Raw genomic sequence first — 20,288 nt, 5'->3', positions numbered from 1 at the left:
TGAGTTTCAACCAATTCAACCTAGTTTGTGGCAGCCATAAAAGCAAAGTTTTTGGAGAAAAACAACTAATTGCAAAGTAAGGAACGCACAATTAAGCAGGAAATAATACTTCCAAAGCAGGAAAAGAACTTTTTTCCCCAAATTTAATAATAATATATTATTAAATAATGTAATAATATATTATTAAATAATGCAATAACATATTATTAAGTAATATAATAACATATTATTAAGTAATGCAATAATATATTATTAAATAATGCAATAATATATTATTAAATAATGCAATAATATATTATTAAATAATATAATAACATATTATTAAATAATGTAATAACATTATTAAATAATGTAATAATATATTATTAAATAATGCAATAATATATTATTAAATAATGCAATAATATATTATTAAATAATATAATAACATATTGTTAAATAATGTAATAACATATTATTAAATAATGTAATAATATGTTATTAAGTAATTTAATACTATATTATTAAATAATTTAATACTATATTATTAAATAATGTAATAATATATTATTAAATAATATATTATTAAGTAATTTAATAATATATTATCAAATAATGCAATAATATATTATCAAATAATGCAATAATATATTATCAAATAATGCAATAATATATTATCAAATAATGCAATAATATATTATCAAATAATGCAATAATATATTATCAAATAATGCAATAATATATTATCAAATAATGCAATAATATATTATTAAATAATGCAATAATATATTATTAAATAATGCAATAATATATTGTTAATAATAATAATAATAATAATAATAATAATAATCTGCACTTTTCTCTCTCGATCAAGACTCCAAGCCAGACTTCAAGTGTGGCTGTGATGCTGCATAGCAACCCCTGGACTTTAGATCAAAGGAAGGGACGATGGGTATGTCCCTGTTGTCTCCATGGGGCGAGGCTTGGGTGGGGAGCTTGGTAGGCAAGGTGTTGAACTTTCTACCTGCCGAGATGCTTGGGCCGATGCCCAGCCAATGCCCAGCCGATGCCCGCCTACATCCCCAGGGCTATAAAAGCACCAAGTCAGATTTTCCTTGCTTTCCCCCCTTGCATCTCTCCTTGACCCAACGAAAAAGCACAACCACCGCAACACCATGTCTTACGTCCCGGCGCCCGGTTATATGCCAGCATTCAACCCGGTGAGTGTTGGAGGAAAATAAATATTGGAATCTTATCTGGAAGTGTCACTATGAAACTTAATGCTATGGAACCTATGGTATCCATAGTGCCACTTTGAAAATGCTATGGAATCTATGGTATCTATAGTGCCACTTTGAAAATACTATGGAAGCTATGGTATCTATAGTGCCACTTTGAAACTTAATGCTACGGAACCTATGGTATCTATAGTGCCACTTTAAAAATGCTATGGAATCTATGGTATCTATAGTACCAATTTGAAACTATGGTATCCATAGTGCCACTTTGAAAATACTATGGAATCTATGGTATCCATAGTGCCACTTTGAAGCTTAATGCTATGGAATCTATGGTATCTATAGTACCAATTTGAAACTATGGTATCCATAGTGCCACTTTGAAAATACTATGGAATCTATGGTATCCATAGTGCCACTTTGAAGCTTAATGCTATGGAATCTATGGTATCTATAGTGCCACTTTGAAGCTTATTGCTATGGAACCTATGGTATCCATAGTGCCACTTTGAAAATGCTATGGAATCTATGGTACCTATAGTGCCACTTTGAAACTTAATGCTATGCAACCTATGGTATATATAGTGCCACTTTGAAACTATGGTATCCATAGTGCAACTTTGAAAATGCTATGGAACCTATGGTAACTCTAGTGACACTTTGAAACTTAATGCTATAGAATCTATGGCACCTATAATGCCACTGCTATGGAACCTATGGTATCCATAGTGCCACTTTGAAAATACTCTGGAATCTATGGTATCTAAAGTGCCACTTGGAAACTTAATGCTATGGAATATATGGTATCTATAGTGCCACTGCTATGGAACCTATGGTATCCATAGTGCCACTTTGAAAATACTATGGAATCTATGGTATCTATAGTGCCACTTTGAAGCTTAATGCTATGGAACCTATGGTATCCATAGTGCCACTTTGAAAATGCTATGGAATCTATGGTATCTATAGTGCCACTTTGAAACTTAATGCTATGGAACCTATGGCATCGATAGTGCCACTTTGAAAATTAATGCTATGGAATCTATGGCACCTATAGTGCCACTTTGAAGCTTAATGCTATGGAATCAATGGTATCTATAGTGCCACTTTGAAACTTAATTCTATGGAATCCTGGGAATTATAGTTGGGCAAAGAAAGCTTAAAGCCCTTGCAAAACTACAACTCCTGTGGAATTGAATTAATGCAGTTGGATGTTAACCATGGCTCAATGCTATAGAACAACAGGAGTTAAATTGGTGCAACTTTCCTTTTCTTTGTCCAAGAGGGATGGTGGCTTACCAAACAACAAATCCCAGGATTTCAAGACAGTGAAATTGGGGTCAAAACTGCATTAATTCTGCAGTGTAGATGCACCGTGGGATAGAATTAATGCAGTTAGAGTTGAATTGGTGCAACTGCCCTTTTCTCTGCCCAACAGAAATGGTACCTTACCAAACTACAAATCCCAGGATTCTAAGACAGTGAAAGTGGGGTCAAAACTGAATTAATTATCCAGTGCAAATGCACCTTTAGCGATGGCAAATGAACAAGGAAGAATCAGGGTAGAAACGGGGCCTCCTTGGGATTGGCACCCACAAACATTGGCTCTCCGTATCCGCGAATTCCGCATCCACGGTTCGAAAATATTTTTAAAATCCAATAATGCAAACCTTGATTTTGCATTCGTATATAATGAGGTAAAGGTAAAGGTTGTCCCCTGACATTAAGTCCAGTCGTGTCCGACTCTGGGGTGTGGTGCTCATCTCCATTTCTAAGCCGAAGAGCCGGCGTTGTCCATAGACACCTCCAAGGTCATGTGGCCGGCATGACTGCATGAAGCGCCGTTAGACATGAGTGGACATTGGTGTCCATGGAAATCTGGGATCCAAGAGTAATATGGGACAATTACCAGTCCTTTAAAGCCATTTGGATCTCTAATACAGGGTGTTGTTTACATAGTAAAGGATCTGGCCAGGGATTTGCAAGGATAGATCCCCGAATCAGCACATAAAAGGGGTTTATTTTGGGGTATCAAACATGGAAAACTCTGGATAGACTTGCTAGAGTTAATAGATACAAGTCTTCCTTCTTTGAATGACTCTCTATTCACCTGGCTGCCTTATTTACCTTTTCCTAGCATGGTTGCACCTGTGTCCGTCACTCCTGGCCAATGCATCTCTTTGCAGGATAATCCTGATCAACCCAGACCGATCCAACTCCCGCTGCAATTTATTTTCCTCCTTCCTTCCTTGACTTTTATGTCTCGGCGCATGCAGAGATCTGATAAGGAAGGAAACGTGCCTCCGACATGGCGCATGAATGCCCTCGAACTTGGCACCCGGCCCTCTTCTTCTTCTTCTTCCTTGAATGGGTTAATGATTCACAGACCTTTTTCTATAGATACCTGTTTGGTTGTGTAATCTCAGAGGCAAGAGAATATATATATATAATGACACAATCAAAGCCCTCCCAACAGATGACCATCTAACCGGTGTTTAAAGACTTCCATAGAACACTCAAGTTGGAAGAGGCCCCAAGGGCCATCCATTCCAACCCCATTCTGCTTATGTAGAAAGACACAATCAAAGCCCTTCTGACAGATGGCCATCCAGCTCATGTTTAAAGACTTCCATAGAACACTCAAGTTGGAAGAGGCCCCAAGGGTCATCCATTCCAACCCCATTCTACTATGTAGAAAGACACAATCAAAGCCCTCCCGACAGATGGCCATCCAGCCCCTGTTGAAAGGCTTCCATAGAACCCTATAGTTGGAAGAGGCCCCAAGGGCCATCCATTCCAAGCCCATTCTGCTATGTAGAAAGACTCAATCAAAGCCCTCCTGACAGATGGCCATCCAGCCCCTGTTGAAAGGCTTCCATAGAACACTGAAGTTGAAAAGCCCTCCTGGCAGATGGCCATCCAGCTCATGTTTAAAGACTTCCATCGAACCCTAGAGTTGGAAAAGGTCCCAAGGGCCATCCATTCCAAGCCCATCTCTATTATGTAGAAAGACATAATCAAAGCCTTCCCAACAGATGGCCATCCAGCCCCTGTTGAAAGGCTTCCATAGAACACTCAAGTTGAAAGAGACCCCAATGGCCATCCATTCCAATCCCGTTCTACTATGTAAAAAGACAAAGACACAATCAAAGCTCTCCCGACAGATGGCCATCCAACCTGTGTTGAAAGACTTCCATAGAACACTCAAGTTGGAAGAGGCCCCAAGGGCCATCCATCCCAACCCCGTTCTACTATGTAGAAAGACACAACAAAGCCCTCCTGACAGATGGCCATTTAGCCCCTGTTGAAAGGTTTCCATAGAACACTCGTTGGAAGAAGTCCCAAGGGCCATCCATTCCATCCCTATTCTACTATGTAGAAAGACACAAATCAAAGCCCTCCTGACAGATGGCCATCCAGCCCCTGTTGAAAGGCTTCCATAGAACCCTCAAGTTGGAAGAGGTCCCAAGGGCCATCCATTCCAATCCCATTCTGCTATGGAGAAAGACACAATCAAAGCCCTCCCGACAGATGGCCATCCAGCCCCTGTTGAAAGGCTTCCATAGAACCCTATAGTTGGAAGAGGCCCCAAGGGCCATCCATTCCAAGCCCATTCTGCTATGTAGAAAGACTCAATCAAAGCCCTCCTGACAGATGGCCATCCAGCCCCTGTTGAAAGGCTTCCATAGAACACTGAAGTTGAAAAGCCCTCCTGGCAGATGGCCATCCAGCTCATGTTTAAAGACTTCCATCGAACCCTAGAGTTGGAAAAGGTCCCAAGGGCCATCCATTCCAAGCCCATCTCTATTATGTAGAAAGACATAATCAAAGCCTTCCCAACAGATGGCCATCCAGCCCCTGTTGAAAGGCTTCCATAGAACACTCAAGTTGAAAGAGACCCCAATGGCCATCCATTCCAATCCCGTTCTACTATGTAAAAAGACAAAGACACAATCAAAGCTCTCCCGACAGATGGCCATCCAACCTGTGTTGAAAGACTTCCATAGAACACTCAAGTTGGAAGAGGCCCCAAGGGCCATCCATCCCAACCCCGTTCTACTATGTAGAAAGACACAACAAAGCCCTCCTGACAGATGGCCATTTAGCCCCTGTTGAAAGGTTTCCATAGAACACTCGTTGGAAGAAGTCCCAAGGGCCATCCATTCCATCCCTATTCTACTATGTAGAAAGACACAAATCAAAGCCCTCCTGACAGATGGCCATCCAGCCCCTGTTGAAAGGCTTCCATAGAACCCTCAAGTTGGAAGAGGTCCCAAGGGCCATCCATTCCAATCCCATTCTGCTATGGAGAAAGACACAATCAAAGTTCTCCCGACAGATGGCCATCCTGCCTGTGTTTAAGGTCTTCCATAGAATACTCAAGTTGGAAGATGTCCCAAGGGCTATCCGATCAAAGCCTTCCCAACAGATGGCCATCCAGCCCCTGTTGAAAGGCTTCCATAGAACACTGAAGTTGGAAAGCCCTCCTGGCAGATGGCCATCCAGCTCATGCTTAAAGACTTCCATAAAACCGTAGAGTTGGAAGAGACCCCAAGGGCCATCCATTCCAAGCCCATTCTGCTATGTAGAAAGACACAATCAAAGCCCTCCTGACAGATGGCCATCCAGCCAGTCTTTAAAGACTTCCATAGAACACTCAAGTTGGAAGATGTCCCAAGGGCTATCCATTCCAAGACCATTCTGCTATGTAGAAAGACACAATCAAAGCCTTCCCAACAGATGGTCATCCAGTCCCTGTTGAAAGGCTTCCATAGAACAGTGAAGTTGGAAAGCCCTCCTGGCAGATGGCCATCTAGCTCATGCTTAAAGACTTGCATAAAACCGTAGAGTTGGAAGAGACCCCAAGGCTCATCCATTCCAACCCTGTTCTACTATGTAGAAAGACACAATCAAAGCCCTCTCAACAGATGGCCATCCAGCCCCTGTTGAAAGGCTTCCATAGAACCCTATAGTTGGAAGAGGCCCCAAGGGCCATCCATTCCAACCCCATTCTGTTATGCAGAAAGACACAATCAAAGCTCTCCCGACAGATGGCCAGCCAACCCTCTCCAAGATAAACATATTCAGCTTCCTAAGCAGCTTAACCTGGTTTCCATCTCCCAAATGTTGGAGAGGTATGATAAATAGGATTGGGTTCAATGCTTTGATCCCTTCGTTTTCAGGTGCTGCCTTATAATCAGCCGGTCCCTGGCGGCCTCCGTCCTGGGATGTCCATCTATGTCCAGGGGAAGGTGCCACACCACACCAAGAGGTAAAGTGTCCATTGTGTTGTTGTTGTTGTTGTTGTTGTTGTGTGCCTTCACTTCTGACTCACCCAGTGGGTTTCTATGGCTGAGCATTGACAAAATCGACGTGATGGCAAATAATAACAATAAGAAATGGGTCATTTCAGATACTGTGTATGCTTGTCTACATGCATATAGACAAGCACACACATATAGACAATATGTACATACACATATAAACACATGAATATATACACACATATATACATATACATACACACATATATACATATACACATGCACACATACATTCACACATATATACATATACACATGCACATATATATACACACAAATATGCATATAGACAAACACACATATAGACAATATGCATATACACATATAACCAGTTGAATATATACACACATATATACACACAGACATATATACACCCACATATATATACACAAATATTCACACACATATAAACACATATATATACACACAAAACACATATACACAGACTGGACCATAGCAACACGTAGCAACGGACGGCTAGTAACAATATATATCACAAGTATGCAATAATCGGAAAGTGTTCCCTCACTTATCATGGGTGTTAAGTTCCAGGACCACCCGCAAAAAGTGAAAATCCGCAAAGTAGGGACGCTATATTTATTTTAATATTGATACATTATTGTAGTAGTTATACACTATTTTAAGTCTTTATTAACCCTCCCCACACACTTCTACACTACATAACCCTCCTTGAATGTGTCGTTCACGTAATCCTCGGCTCCGGCTTTACACACAGAGGCAGCCTCTCCATATAGACAAACGTTCTTAAGTCCACAGTGCTTCTGAAATTTATCAAATCAGCCCTTGCTGGCAGTGAATTTGCCTGATTTGGTGGGAAAACCAGTAAATATCGATGGTCAAGTGCCGCCAAAACCCGTGAAACAGCTAAAATACCACAATAAAACTTTTACATTAATATTTATTGAAAAACCGCGAAACAGCGAGTCTGCAAAAAGCAAACAGCAAAGTTGTGAGGGATTACTGTAAATATTTTACATTAATATGTATTGAAAAACCGCAAAACAGCGAGTCCGCAAAAAGCAAACAGCAAAGTTGTGAGGGATTACTGTAAATATTTTACATTAATATGTATTGAAAAACCGCAAAACAGCGAGTCCGCAAAAAGCGAACTGTGAAATAGTGATGGATTACTGTAAATATTTTATATTATTTATTGAAAAACCACAAAATAGCGAGTCCGCGAAAAGTGAACTGTGAAGTTGCGAATGATTACTGTAAATATCTTACATTAATATTTATTGAAAAACCACGAAATAGCGAGTCCACAAAAACCAAACTGCGAAGTAGTGAGGGATTACTGTAAATATTTTACATTAGTATTTATTGAAAAACCGCAAAAGAGCGATTCTGCGAAAAGCAAACTACGAAGTAGCGAGGGATTACTGTAAATATTTTACATTAATATTTATTGAAAAACCGCAAAATAGCGAGTCCGCGAAAAGCAAATTTCAAAGTTGCAAGGGATTACTGCAAATATTTTACATTAATATTTATTGAAAAATCGCAAAACAGCGAGTCCGTGAAAAGCGAATTGCGAAGTAGCGAGGGATTACTGTAAATATTTTACATTAGTATTTATTGAAAAACCGCAAAAGAGCGAGTCCACAAAATGCGAACTGCGAAGTAGCGATGGATTACTGTAAATATTTTATAATATTATTTATTGAAAAATCATGAAATAGCGAGTCCGCGAAAAGCGAACTGCGAAGTTGCGAGGGATTACTGTAAATATTTTATAATATTATTTATTGAAAAACCGCAAAATAGCGAGTCCGCGAAAAGCGAACCGCAAAGTTGCGAGGGATTACTGTAAATATTTTACATTAATATTTATTGAAAAACCGTGAAATAGCAAGTCCGCAAAAAGCGAACTGCGAAGTAGCGAGGGATTACCAGCATTTCGGTATATATATTTTAATTATTACCTGATTTACCATCAACTTTTTTTTCCTTCCAGATTCCGGGTGAATTTCGCCTGCGCTCCTCACGAAGGGGCCGACATCGCCCTGCATTTCAATCCCCGCTTCGATGGCAAGGATAAGGTGGTGCTGAACACCTTCCATGGCGGCAAATGGGGGAAAGAGGAGCACCAGAGCATGCCTCTCCACAAGGACCAGCACTTCGAAATCGTCTTCATCGTCAATAACTCGGGATACCAGGTGTGTTCGGGCGAACGAATATATCGGACTCAGACCCAAAGTTAGCCTGGAATAGGCTTAAGTGTATTTTAAAATACTTTTCATATTTAATTCCATAGTGTAATAATGAATATAATAATAATCAATAATCAATAATTAATAATCAATAGTCCGACCCAAAATTCCAGGTTTAAGTGTATTTTAGAATACTTTTCATATTTAATTCCATAGTGTAATAATGAATGTAATAATAATCAATAATCAATAATCAATAGTCCGACCCAAAATTCCAGTAGCCTGGATTAGGTTTAAGTGTATTTTAGAATATTTTTCATATTTAATTCCATAGTGTAATAATGAATATAATAATAATAATCAATAATCAATAGTCCAACCCAAAATTCCAGTAGCCAGAATTAGGTTTAAGTGTATTTTAGAATACTTCTCATATTTAATTCCATAGTGTTATAATGAATATAATAATAATAAATAATCAATCATTAATAATCAATAGTCCGACCCAAAATTCCAGTAGCCTGGATTAGGTTTAAGTGTATTTGAAAATACTTTTCATATTTAATTCCATAGTGTAACAATGAATATAATAATAATCAATAATCAATAATCAATAGTCCGACCCAAAATTCCAGTAGCCTGGATTAGGTGTAAGTGTATTTTAGAATATTTTTCATATTTAATTCCATAGTGCAATAATGAATATATTAATCAATAATCAATAGTCCAACCCAAAATTACCAGAAGTCTGAATTTGGTTTAAGTGTATTTTAGAATACTTTTCATATTTAATTACACAGTGTAATAATGAATATAATAATAATAATAATAATACATAATCAATAATCAGTAATCAGTAGTCCAAACCAAAATTCCAGTAGCCTGGATTAGGTTTAAGTGTATTTTAGAATACTTTTCATATTTAATTCCATAGTGTAATAATGAATGTAATAATAATCAATAATCAATAATTAATAATCAATAGTCGGACCCAAAATTCCAGTAGCCTGGATTAGGTTTAAGTGTATTTTAGAATATTTTTCATATTTAATTCCATAGTGTAATAATGAATATAATTATAATAATAATCAATAATTAATAATCAATAATCGGACCCAAAATTCCAGTAGCCTGAATTCGGTTTAAGTGTATTTTAGAATACTTTTCATATTTAATTCCATAATGTAATAATGAATCTAATAATAATAAATAATCAATATAATCAATAATCTTTATTGACTTCAACTCCCAGAATCTACCATAAAACGCTGTGTTATCAATCTATAGGAGTCTGGAAGTTATAGTCCTACAAAGTACAGCAGACTCTCAGTTAACCGGAACTCTCAAGCAACTGGCAAAAATCAAAGAAATCATACTAACAATAAAAATACTAACAATTAATAATTAATGATCAATATTCAATAATGAGTAATCTTTATGGACTTCAACTACCAGAATCTGCCATAAAATGCTGTGTTACTAATCTATACGCGTCTGGAAGTTATAGTCCAACAAAGTACAGCAGACTCTCAGTTAACCAGAACTCTCAAGCAACTGGCAAAAATCAAAGAAATAATACTAACAATAAAGATGTAAATAAAATCCAATAAAACATGAAAACTTTTGTGTTGTTGAAGCCTTTCATGGCCAGAATCACTGGGTTGTTGTGAGTTTTCCGGGCTGTCTCGCTATGTTCCAGAAGCATTCTCTCCTGACGTTTCCCCCACATCTATGGCAGGCATCTTCACAGGTTGTGAGGTCTGTTGGAAACTAGGAAATTGAGGTTTTTATATCTGTGGAATAATGTCCAGGGTGGGAGAAAGAACTCTTATCTGCTTGAGGCAATGTTGTAATAGGCCAGCTTGATTAGCACTGAATGGCCTTGCAGCTTCAAAGCCTGGCTGGTTGCTGCCTGGAGGAATCCTTTGTTGGGAGGTTTGTTCGAAGCTGCAAAGCCATTCAATACTAACCAAGGTGGCAAACTGCAATATTCACACTTACCTTCAACAAGAAGGCAGAGGGTATCTAGTGCCAGGCAGGAAGAGACAGTCAAAGCCCTCCCAACAGATGGCCATCCAGCCTCAGTTCAAAAACTTCCAGAGAAGGAGACTCCATTGGACTCCCAGACAGTTTGTATTACACTATAATTGGAAGAGAACCCCAGAGGGCATGTAGTCCAACCTCCTTCATTCAGGCAGGAAGACACAGTCAAAGCCCTCCCAACGGATGGCCATCCAGCCTCAGTTCTGCAAAGCTCTGCGTTGACACCTGCCTTTGCTTCCTCTTCTAGATCCTGGTGAATCGAAACCCCTTCTGCAACTATAACCATAGGATCCCTCCAGAGCGGGTTCAAGTTGTGAGTGCGGACGGAGACCTGGAACTTCAATCTGTGACCGTCTTGGGAGGAGGAATGATGGGAGGCGGAGTGAGTATAACCCAGACCTGGAGAAGAGCAGCAAGGACTGGATGGGATCTGTTGTCCTTTTTGCCTTTCCATGAGTATCAATAGTGTTGTTTTTAAGCTGGAAGTGCCCCCAAATACTGGCAGAGAGATGATGAATTGTGTATACTTGCATATTTACAAAAGAGTACGGATACATAACGACAACAAGAACAACAACAACAATATAGAACCATAGAATCCTAGAGTTGGAAAAGACCCCCAAAGGTCATCCAGTCAAACCTCATTCTACCAGGCAGGATAAGTATAATCAAAGCCCTCCTAACAGATGGCCATGCAATCTCTTCCTACTACTACTACTACTACTACTACTACTATATTATTACTATTACTACTACTACTACTAGTAGTAGTAGTAGTAGTAGTAATAGTAATAATATAGAACTATGGAATCGTAGAGTTGGAAGAGATCCCCAGAGGCCATCCAGTCAAACCCCATTCTGCCAGGCAGGATAAGTACAATCAAAGCTCTCCTAACAGACGGCCATGCAATCTCTTCCTACTACTACCACTACTATTAGTAATAGTAATAATATAGAACCATAGAATCTGAGAGTTGGAAGAGACCCCCAAAGGCCATCCAGTCAAACCCCATTCTGCCAGGCAGGATAAGTACAATCAAAGCCCTCCTAACAGATGGCCATGCAATCTCTTCCTACTACTGCTACTATTAGTAATAGTAATAATATAGGACCATAGAATCGTAGAGTTGGAAGAAATCCCCAAAGGCCATCAGGTCAAACCCAATTCTGCAAGGAAAGTACAATCAAGGCCCTGTACTACTACTCTACTACTCTACTACTACTACTACTACTAGTAATAGTAATAGTAATAATATAGAACCATAGAATCGTAGAGTTGGAAGAGACCCCCAAAGGCCATCAGGTCAAACCCAATTCTGCCAAGAAGGATAAGTACAATCAAAGCCCTGTACTACTACTACTATTACTATTACTGCTATTAATAATAATAATAACAATAACAACAGTAATAGTAATAATAATATAGAACCATAGAAGACCCCCAAAGGCCATCCAGTCAAACCCCATTCCACCAGGCAGGATAAGTACAATCGAAGCCTTACTAACAGATGGCCATGCAATCTCTTCCTACTACTACTACTACTACTAATAATAATAATAATATAAAACCATAGAATCCAAAGTTGGAAGAGACCCCCAAAGGCCATCCAGTCTAACCCCATTCAGGATAAGTACAATCGAAGCCCTCCTAACAGATGGCCATGCAATCTCTTCCTAATATTACTACTACTACTACTACTACTAATAATAATAATAATGTATTATGCCATATAATTTCTGTTTTTATCTTCTTGGCTTTAGGGGATGCCTCATCAGCCCATGGCGATCCCGGTGAGTCATGCAAAGGGGAGTTAAAGAGATCTCAAACTGCATTAACTCTGCAGTGTAGATGGAACCCTCACCTCGGCTTGTGGTTCAGTCTTCCTCACCTTAATATACCTCTTACTTTCTTTCTTTAGGGCATGGCACCTGGATACCCACCTTCAAACCTTCCTGTAAGTATTCAGCTATGACAACAACAACAACAACAACAACAACAACAACAACATATAACACAATTTTTGTTCCTGGGCTATAAATGCCATTTCCTAATCGGTTCTATCATAAAAACATGGAAAACATTTATTAAACTGCACAAACTTTGTTTTTGTGCTCTGCATAGAATTGTGCTGGAGGAGCTACAAATGCATAGAGAAGCATGCAAAGATACGAGGGTTGAATGAAAAGTAATGCCTCCACCTTTGTAACTCCTCAACAGATGGCAGTACTGGTATGCGGCAGGTACTGGCTTGTTCAGTAGACTCTCCTCTACAGTTCCATTTTGGCAGGAAGCCTTAGCATTGATTGGTTGTGTTGTTAAAGTGCAAAGTATGGAACTTTGCGCAGACGGTCGGTCAATGCGACTTAAGCAACGTGCAGTCATTGAATTCTTGACAGCAAAAGGTGTCGCCCCAAAGGAGATTCATCAGAGAATGCAAGCTGTTTATGGTGATTGTGTTGGTGTGAGTATTGTGTGTTGTTGGGCAAGTAAGTTTAATGATGTTGAGGTGACACCTTCTGCTGTCAAGAATTCAATTGCACGATGCTTAAGTCTCATTGATCGACTATCTGCGCAGGGTTCCATACTTCGCACTTTAACAACACAACCGTTCAATGCTAAGGCTTCCCGCCAAAATGGAACTGTAGAGGAGAGTCTGCTGAACAAGCCAGTACCTGCTGCATACATTGCTTAAGTCGCATTGACCGACCGTCTGCCCAGGGTTCCATACTTCACACTTTAACAACACAACTGTTCAATGCTAAGGCTTTCCACTGAAATGGAACTGTAGAGGAGAGTCTACTGAACAAGCCAGTACCTGCCACATACCAGTATTGCCATCTGTTGAGGAGTTACGAAGGTGGAGGCATTACTTTTCATTCAACCCTCATAGTATTATTTAGAGTTACTGGTTTGCTTTTGCCTATTCAGAATATAGGAAGTTATAGGGTTGTTTTGGGATATCAGGTACTTCGGATCAATAGTTTCTTTGGGCAAATTAAAGGATTATTATTACTTGTGTTTCAACTAATAATAATAATAATAATAATAATTAATAATAATAATAAATTATTAATTATTAAAAATTTGAGGATGAATTGAGATGAAGTTCTGGGTGTCTCTTATGCAAAAGTAAAGGTTTCCCCTTGACATTAAGTCCAGTCGTGTCCGACTCTCTGGGTTAGTGCTCATCTCCATTTCTAAGCAAAAGAGCCGGCATTGTCCATAGACACCTCCAAGGTCATGTGGCCAGCATGACTGTATGGAGTGGAGTTACCTTCCCACCATAGGGGTACCTATTGATCTGCTCACATTTGCATGTTTTCGAACTGCTAGGTTGGCAGAAGCTGGGGCTCACAGCAGGAGCTCACCCTGCTCCCTGGATTCGAACCGCCGACCTTTTGGTCAGCAAGTTCAGCAGCTCAGTGGTTTAACCCATTGTGCCACCAGACTGTGTCTTAATTTAATTATTTATGTCCAGTGATGGTGCACATAATAAGCTGATTATTATTATTATTAATAATAATGATAATAATAATAAATATATTAATGGACCTGTTTGTTTTCTCTCCGCCTTAGATGATGTCCAATCCAGCTTCTTACCACCCAGTAAGTATATCTATATTCTTTCTAAACCTTCCTGCCTTTTAATTGGGAAATATGGATGAAAAAGAGATTGGTCAATACAAGTGCATAGGGTGGCCATATTGAAAAGTCAAAAGGGCTCCTGTCCCTTTAAATAATAATAATAATAATAATAATAATAATAATAATAATAATAATAATATAATTGGGAAGTGTCCGACATGTGATCCAATACAACAGCCAGCAGAGTGATCTTGTTTGCTGTGGACTCATATTGTGTTTCAAATAATAATAATAATAATAATAATAATAATAATAATGTCAGGCTACACAGAGAAGCCACTGAAATCCACAAGAAGCATGTGGACAATTTCAACAGAAAGGAGGAAACCATGAAAATGAACAAAATCTGGCTACCAGTATTAAAAAAACTCTAAAATTACAACAGCAAAACAACAGAAAGGAAACAAGCAGGGACATCTAATCACCTCTCAACAAAAGATTGCCCCAGGCACTGCCAGGCCATCAAATGCTAATCAAGGTGGTCAGTTGAAACATTCACACCTAGCTCCAGCAGACAAGAGTCCTTTGTCCTACCCTGGTCATTCCACAGATATATAAACCCTTTTTCCTAGTTCCAATAGACCTCACTACTTCTGAGGATGCTTGCCATAGATGCAGGCAAAACATCAGGAGAAAATGCCTCTAGAACATGGCCATATAGCCCAAAAAAACTTAGTGATTCCGGCCATGAAAGCCTTCGACAATACATATTCTGAACATAATTATAAACTCTTATTTCAGCAAGTGCCGTATGTGGGCAACCTCCCTGGAGGCCTGGGGCCCAAGAAAACCATTGTGGTGAGAGGATTCATCCCGCAAGACGCTAAGAGGTAGCATTTGAAATTACATTTTTCTGTCTGAACTTTTTTGCAGGGATACATACATTCCCAGATGCCAGGAGCTAATCCTTTCTATGTGCTGCCCTCTCTGAGCACTGCATACATACCTAGAGGCCAGTAGCGAATCCTTTCTATGTATTGCCCTCTTGTGGCTGCATTTGTGTGCTATATTCATTCATACCTAGAAGCCAGGAGCTAATCCTTTCTATCTGAGTACAGGAGCTAATCCTTTCTATATGCAGCCCTCTTGTGGCGGCATCTGTGCGCTGCATACATTAATACATAGAGGCCAATAGCTAATCTTTTCTATTTGCTGCCCTCTGGTGGCTGCATCTCAGCATTTCATATATTCATACTTAGAAACCCAATAGCTAATCCTTTCTATGTGTATTCATCTGAGTACTGCATACATACATATCTAAAGGCAAGGAGCTAATCCTTTCTATGTGCTGCCCTCTTGTGGCTGCCGCTGAGCGCTCATACATTCATACCTAGAGGTTCTTTCTATCTATATGCATTGGAGTACTGCATACATACATATCTTGAGACAAGGAGCTAATCCTTTCTATTCATATGCTGCCTTCTTGTGCCTGCATCTGAACACTGCATACTTTCATACCTAGAGGCCAATAGCTAATCCTTTCTTTCGATATGCATCTGAGCCTGCATGCATTCATATCTAGATGCCAATAGCTAATCCTTTCTATCCATATGCATCTGAGCGCTGCATACATTCATACCTAGACACCAATAGCTAATCCTTTCTATCCATATGCATCTGAGCACTGCATACATTCATACCTAGAGGCCAATAGCTAATCCTTTCTATCCATATGCATCTGAGCGCTGCATACATTCATACCTAGATGCCAAGAGCTAATCCTTCCTATCTATATGCTGCCGTCTTGTGGCTGCATAAATACTGCATAAATACATACGTAGAGGCAAATAGCTAATCCTTTCTATCCATATGCATCTGAGTGCTGCATACATTCATACCTAGAGGCCAATAGCTAATCCTTTCTATATGCCACCCTCTTGTGGCTGCATCTGAGCACTGCATACTTTAATACCAAGAGGCCAATAGCTAATCCTTTCTAGTTACATGCTGCCCTTTTGTTGCTGCATCTGAACATTGCATACTTTCATACCGAGAGGCCAATAGCTAATCCTTTCTATATGCTGCCTTCTTATGATTATCTGAACACTGCATGCATTCATACCTAGAGGCCAATAGCTAATACTTTCTATATGCTGCGTTCTTATGGTTGCATCTGAGCACTGCATAGAGGCCACTAGCTAATCCTTTCTATATGCCGCCCTCTTGTGGCTGCATCTGAGCACTGCATACGTTCATACTGAGAGGCCAATAGCTAATCCTTTCTAGCTATTTGTTGCCCTCTTGTGGCTGAATCTGAATGCATGCATTCATACCTAGAGGCCAATAGCTAATCCTTTCTATTTATATGCTGCCCCCTTGTGGCTGCCTCTTTCTCTCTCTCTCTCAGATTCCGCATCAATTTCAAAGCCGGCCAGGAGATCGCCTTGCACATCAATCCCCGCTTGGACGAGCGTGTTGTGGTGCGGAACAGCTTCCTGGGAGGGCGCTGGGGCCAAGAGGAGCGGGAGATCTCGGTCAACCCTTTCCAGCGCGGGCAGTACTTTGACGTGAGTGGGAGCTGAGTTCAAATCCAGCACAAAGAGAAAAGGGAAAACAATGGAAAGGATAGCAGAAGAGCAATGTTCTCTGCTTCCCTCTGGTGGAGGTGCTCAGTATTGCACCTCTTTGAAAATCCATATTTATTATTATTATTATTATTATTATTATTATTATTATTATTGTGTTGTCAAAGGCTTTCATGGCCGAAATCATTGGATTGCTGTAAGTTTTCCAAGCTGTCTGGTCATGTTCCAGAAGCATTCTCTCCTGACATTTTGCCCACATTTTTGGCAGGCATCCTCAGAGGTTGTGAGGTCTGTTGGAAACTAGGCCAGTGGGGTTTATATATGTCCAGGGTGGGAGAAGGAACTCTTGCCTTCTCGAGGAAGGTGTTAATGTTGTAATTGGCCACCTTAATTAGCATTTAATGGCCTTGCAGCTTCAAAGCCTGGCTGGTTTAAGCTTTTGGGATGTCTATTCTGTCTAATTCTGATTCATTTTCCAATGGCGGGCAGGATGTTGCAATTGGCCATCTTAATTAGCATTTAATGGCCTTGCAGCTTCAAAGCCTGGCTGGTACAAGCTTTTGGGATGTCTATTCTTTCTAATTCTAATGTATTTTCCAATGGTGGGAAGGATGTTGCAATTGGCCGCCTTAATTAGCATTTAATGGCCTTGCAGCTACAAAGCCTGGCTGGTACAAACTTTTGGGATGTCTATTCTTTCCAGTTCTAATGTATTTTCCAATGGTGGGCAGAATGTTGCAATTGGCCACCTTAATTAGCATTAAATGGCCTTGCAGCTTCAAAGCCTGACTGGTATAAGCTTTTGGGATGTCTATGGTGAGCAGGATGTTGCAAATGGCCACCTTAATTAGAATTAAATGGCCTTGTAGCTTCAAAGCCTGGCTGGTATAAGCTTTTGGGATGTGTATGGTGGGCAGGATGTTGCAATTGGCCACCTTAATTAGCATTAAATGGCCTTGCAGCTACAAAGCCTGGCTGGTATAATCTTTTGGGGTGTCTATGGTGGGCAGGATGTTGCAATTGGCCACCTTAAATAGCATTAAATGGACTTGCAGCTTCAAAGCCTGGCTGGCATAAGCTTTTGGGATGTCTATGGTGGGCAGGATGTTGCAATTGGCCACCTTAAATAGCATTAAATGGCCTTGCAGCTTCAAAGCCTGGCTGGTATAAGCTTTTGGGATGTCTATGGTGGGCAGGATGTGGCAATTGGTCACCTTAATTAGCATTAAATGGCCTTGCAGCTTCAAAGCCTGGCTGGTATAAGCTTTTGGGATGTCTATGGTGGGCAGGATGTTGCAATTTGCCACGTTAAATAGCATTAAATGGCCTTGCAGCTTCAAAGCCTGGCTGGTATAAGCTTTTGGGATGTCTACGGTGGGCAGGATGTTGCAATTGGTCACCTTAATTAGCATTAAATGGCCTTGTGGCTTCAAAGCCTAGCTGGCATAAGCTTTTGGAGTGTCCATTCTTTCTAATTCAGGTATCTTCCAATGGTGGGCAGGATGATTAATGAGTGCTAGGAGAATAGTTTTTGCAAGCGGTATTTACAGCTCTGCATGGACTTTCAATGCCACACAGTTTGCAAATGCCATTCGCTCTTTCCCCTTCCAAACAGCTCTCCATCCGATGCGGAAACCAGCAGTTCAAGATCTTTATCGATGGCCAGCCCCTGTTCAACTATAAACATCGTTTCCATAACTTCCAGCAAATTAACACCCTCGAGATTGACGGCGATGTGATGCTCTCTTATGTCCAGTCCTAAAAACAGAGAACGGGACGGAGAAGAGAAAGGTTTTGCCTTCGCCTTGAGACCCAAATGTCATTTGAAACGGCAGCTTCAATAAATCTTTTTATTCCAAGACGTGCAGGAGACTCGATTTTATGTTTTGCAGGGAAAGAGATCTTATAGTTTCCTAGGTATGTTGGGAAGGGGGGCGTTTACCCCTATATTGCAGTGTTTCTCAACCTGGGGGTCGGGACCCCGGAGGGGGTCACGAGGGGGTGTCAGAGGGGTTGCAGCATATTCTGTTGGCCATGGGAGTTCTGTGTGCCAAATTTGGTTGAATTCCATCATTGGTAAGGTTCAGAATGCCCTTTGATTGTAGGTGAACTATAAATCCCAGAAATTACAACTCCCAAATGTCAATGTCTATTTTTCCCAAACTCCACCAGTGTTCACATTTGGGCATATTGAGTATTCGTGTCAAGTTTGGTCCAGATCCATCATTGTTTGAGTCCACAGTGCTCTCTAGATGTAGGTGAACTACAACTCCATAACTCAAGGTCAATGCCCACCAAACCCTTCTAGTGTTTTGTGTTGGTCAGGGGAGTCCTGTGTGCCACATTTGGTTCAATTCCATCATTGGTGGAGTTCAGAATGCTCTTTGATTGTAAGTGAGCTATAAATCCCAGCTACTACAACTCCCAAATCTCAATGTCTATTTTCCCAAACTCCATCCGTGTTCATATTTGAGCATATTGAGCATTCATTCCAAGTTTGGTCCAGATCCATCATTGTTTGAGTCCACAGTGCTCTCTGGATGTAGGTGAACTACAACTCCAAAACCCAAGGTCAATGCCTACTGGAAGGGTTTGGGAGTTCTGTATGCCAAATTCAGTTCAATTTTGTCATTGGTGGAGTTCAGAATGCTCTTCGTTTGTAGGTTAACAATAAATCTTGGCAACTACAACTCCCAAATGACAAAATCAACGCCACGCCCCCCCCCCCCCCCCCCCAACCCCACCAGTATACAAATGTGGGCATATCGGGTATTTATGCCAAATTTGATCCAGTGAATGAAAATACATCCTGCATATCAGATATTTACATTACAATTAATAACAGTAGCAAAATTAGAGTTATGAAGTAGCAATGAAAATAATGTTATGGTTGGGGATCACTACAACATGAGGAACTGTATTAAGGGGTCGTGGCATTGGGAGGGTTGAGAAACACTGAACTACAACTCCCAAATGTTCAGGTCTATCCCCCCTCCCCCCAAACTTCACCAGTGTTCACATTTGGGCATATTGAGCATTTGTGCCAAGTTTGGTCCAGATCTATCTTTGATTGAGTCCACAGTGCACTCTGAATGTAGGTGAACTACAACTCCCAAATACAAGGTCAATGCCCACCAAAGCCTTTTTAGTATTTTCCTGTTTGTCACAGGAGTTCTGAGCACAAAGTTTGGTTCAGTTCCATTGTTGGTGGAACTCTGAATGCTCTTTGATTGTAGGTGAACTATACATCCCAGCAACTACAACTTCCCCCAACCCCACCAGTATTCAAATTTGGGCGTATCGGGTATTTGTGCCAAATTAGGTCCAGTGAATGAAAATGCATCCTGCATGTCAGATAT

At 40.2% G+C, this 20,288-nt stretch overlaps 1 protein-coding gene across 1 annotated transcript; it reads left to right on the top strand.

Annotated features, from left to right (window-relative positions):
* Positions 1 to 976: 976 nt before the first annotated feature.
* On the top strand, positions 977 to 18,790 carry LOC132780745 (galectin-4). Its single transcript, XM_067460993.1, is given in 11 exon segments — positions 977 to 1,108; positions 1,110 to 1,199; positions 6,401 to 6,489; positions 8,520 to 8,721; positions 11,006 to 11,140; positions 12,520 to 12,549; positions 12,678 to 12,713; positions 14,336 to 14,365; positions 15,146 to 15,234; positions 16,752 to 16,911; positions 18,545 to 18,790. Coding segments are annotated over 11 exon segments (1,071 nt in total). The 5' UTR covers positions 977 to 1,045; the 3' UTR covers positions 18,692 to 18,790.
* The last annotated feature ends 1,498 nt before the right edge of the window (positions 18,791 to 20,288 follow it).

The sequence above is a fragment of the Anolis sagrei genome, chromosome X (genome assembly GCF_037176765.1).
Source record: "Anolis sagrei isolate rAnoSag1 chromosome X, rAnoSag1.mat, whole genome shotgun sequence".
NCBI lineage: Eukaryota > Metazoa > Chordata > Lepidosauria > Squamata > Dactyloidae > Anolis > Anolis sagrei.
Note: the sequence above shows the minus strand (reverse complement) of the source record. Positions and strands in the feature narration are given on the sequence as shown.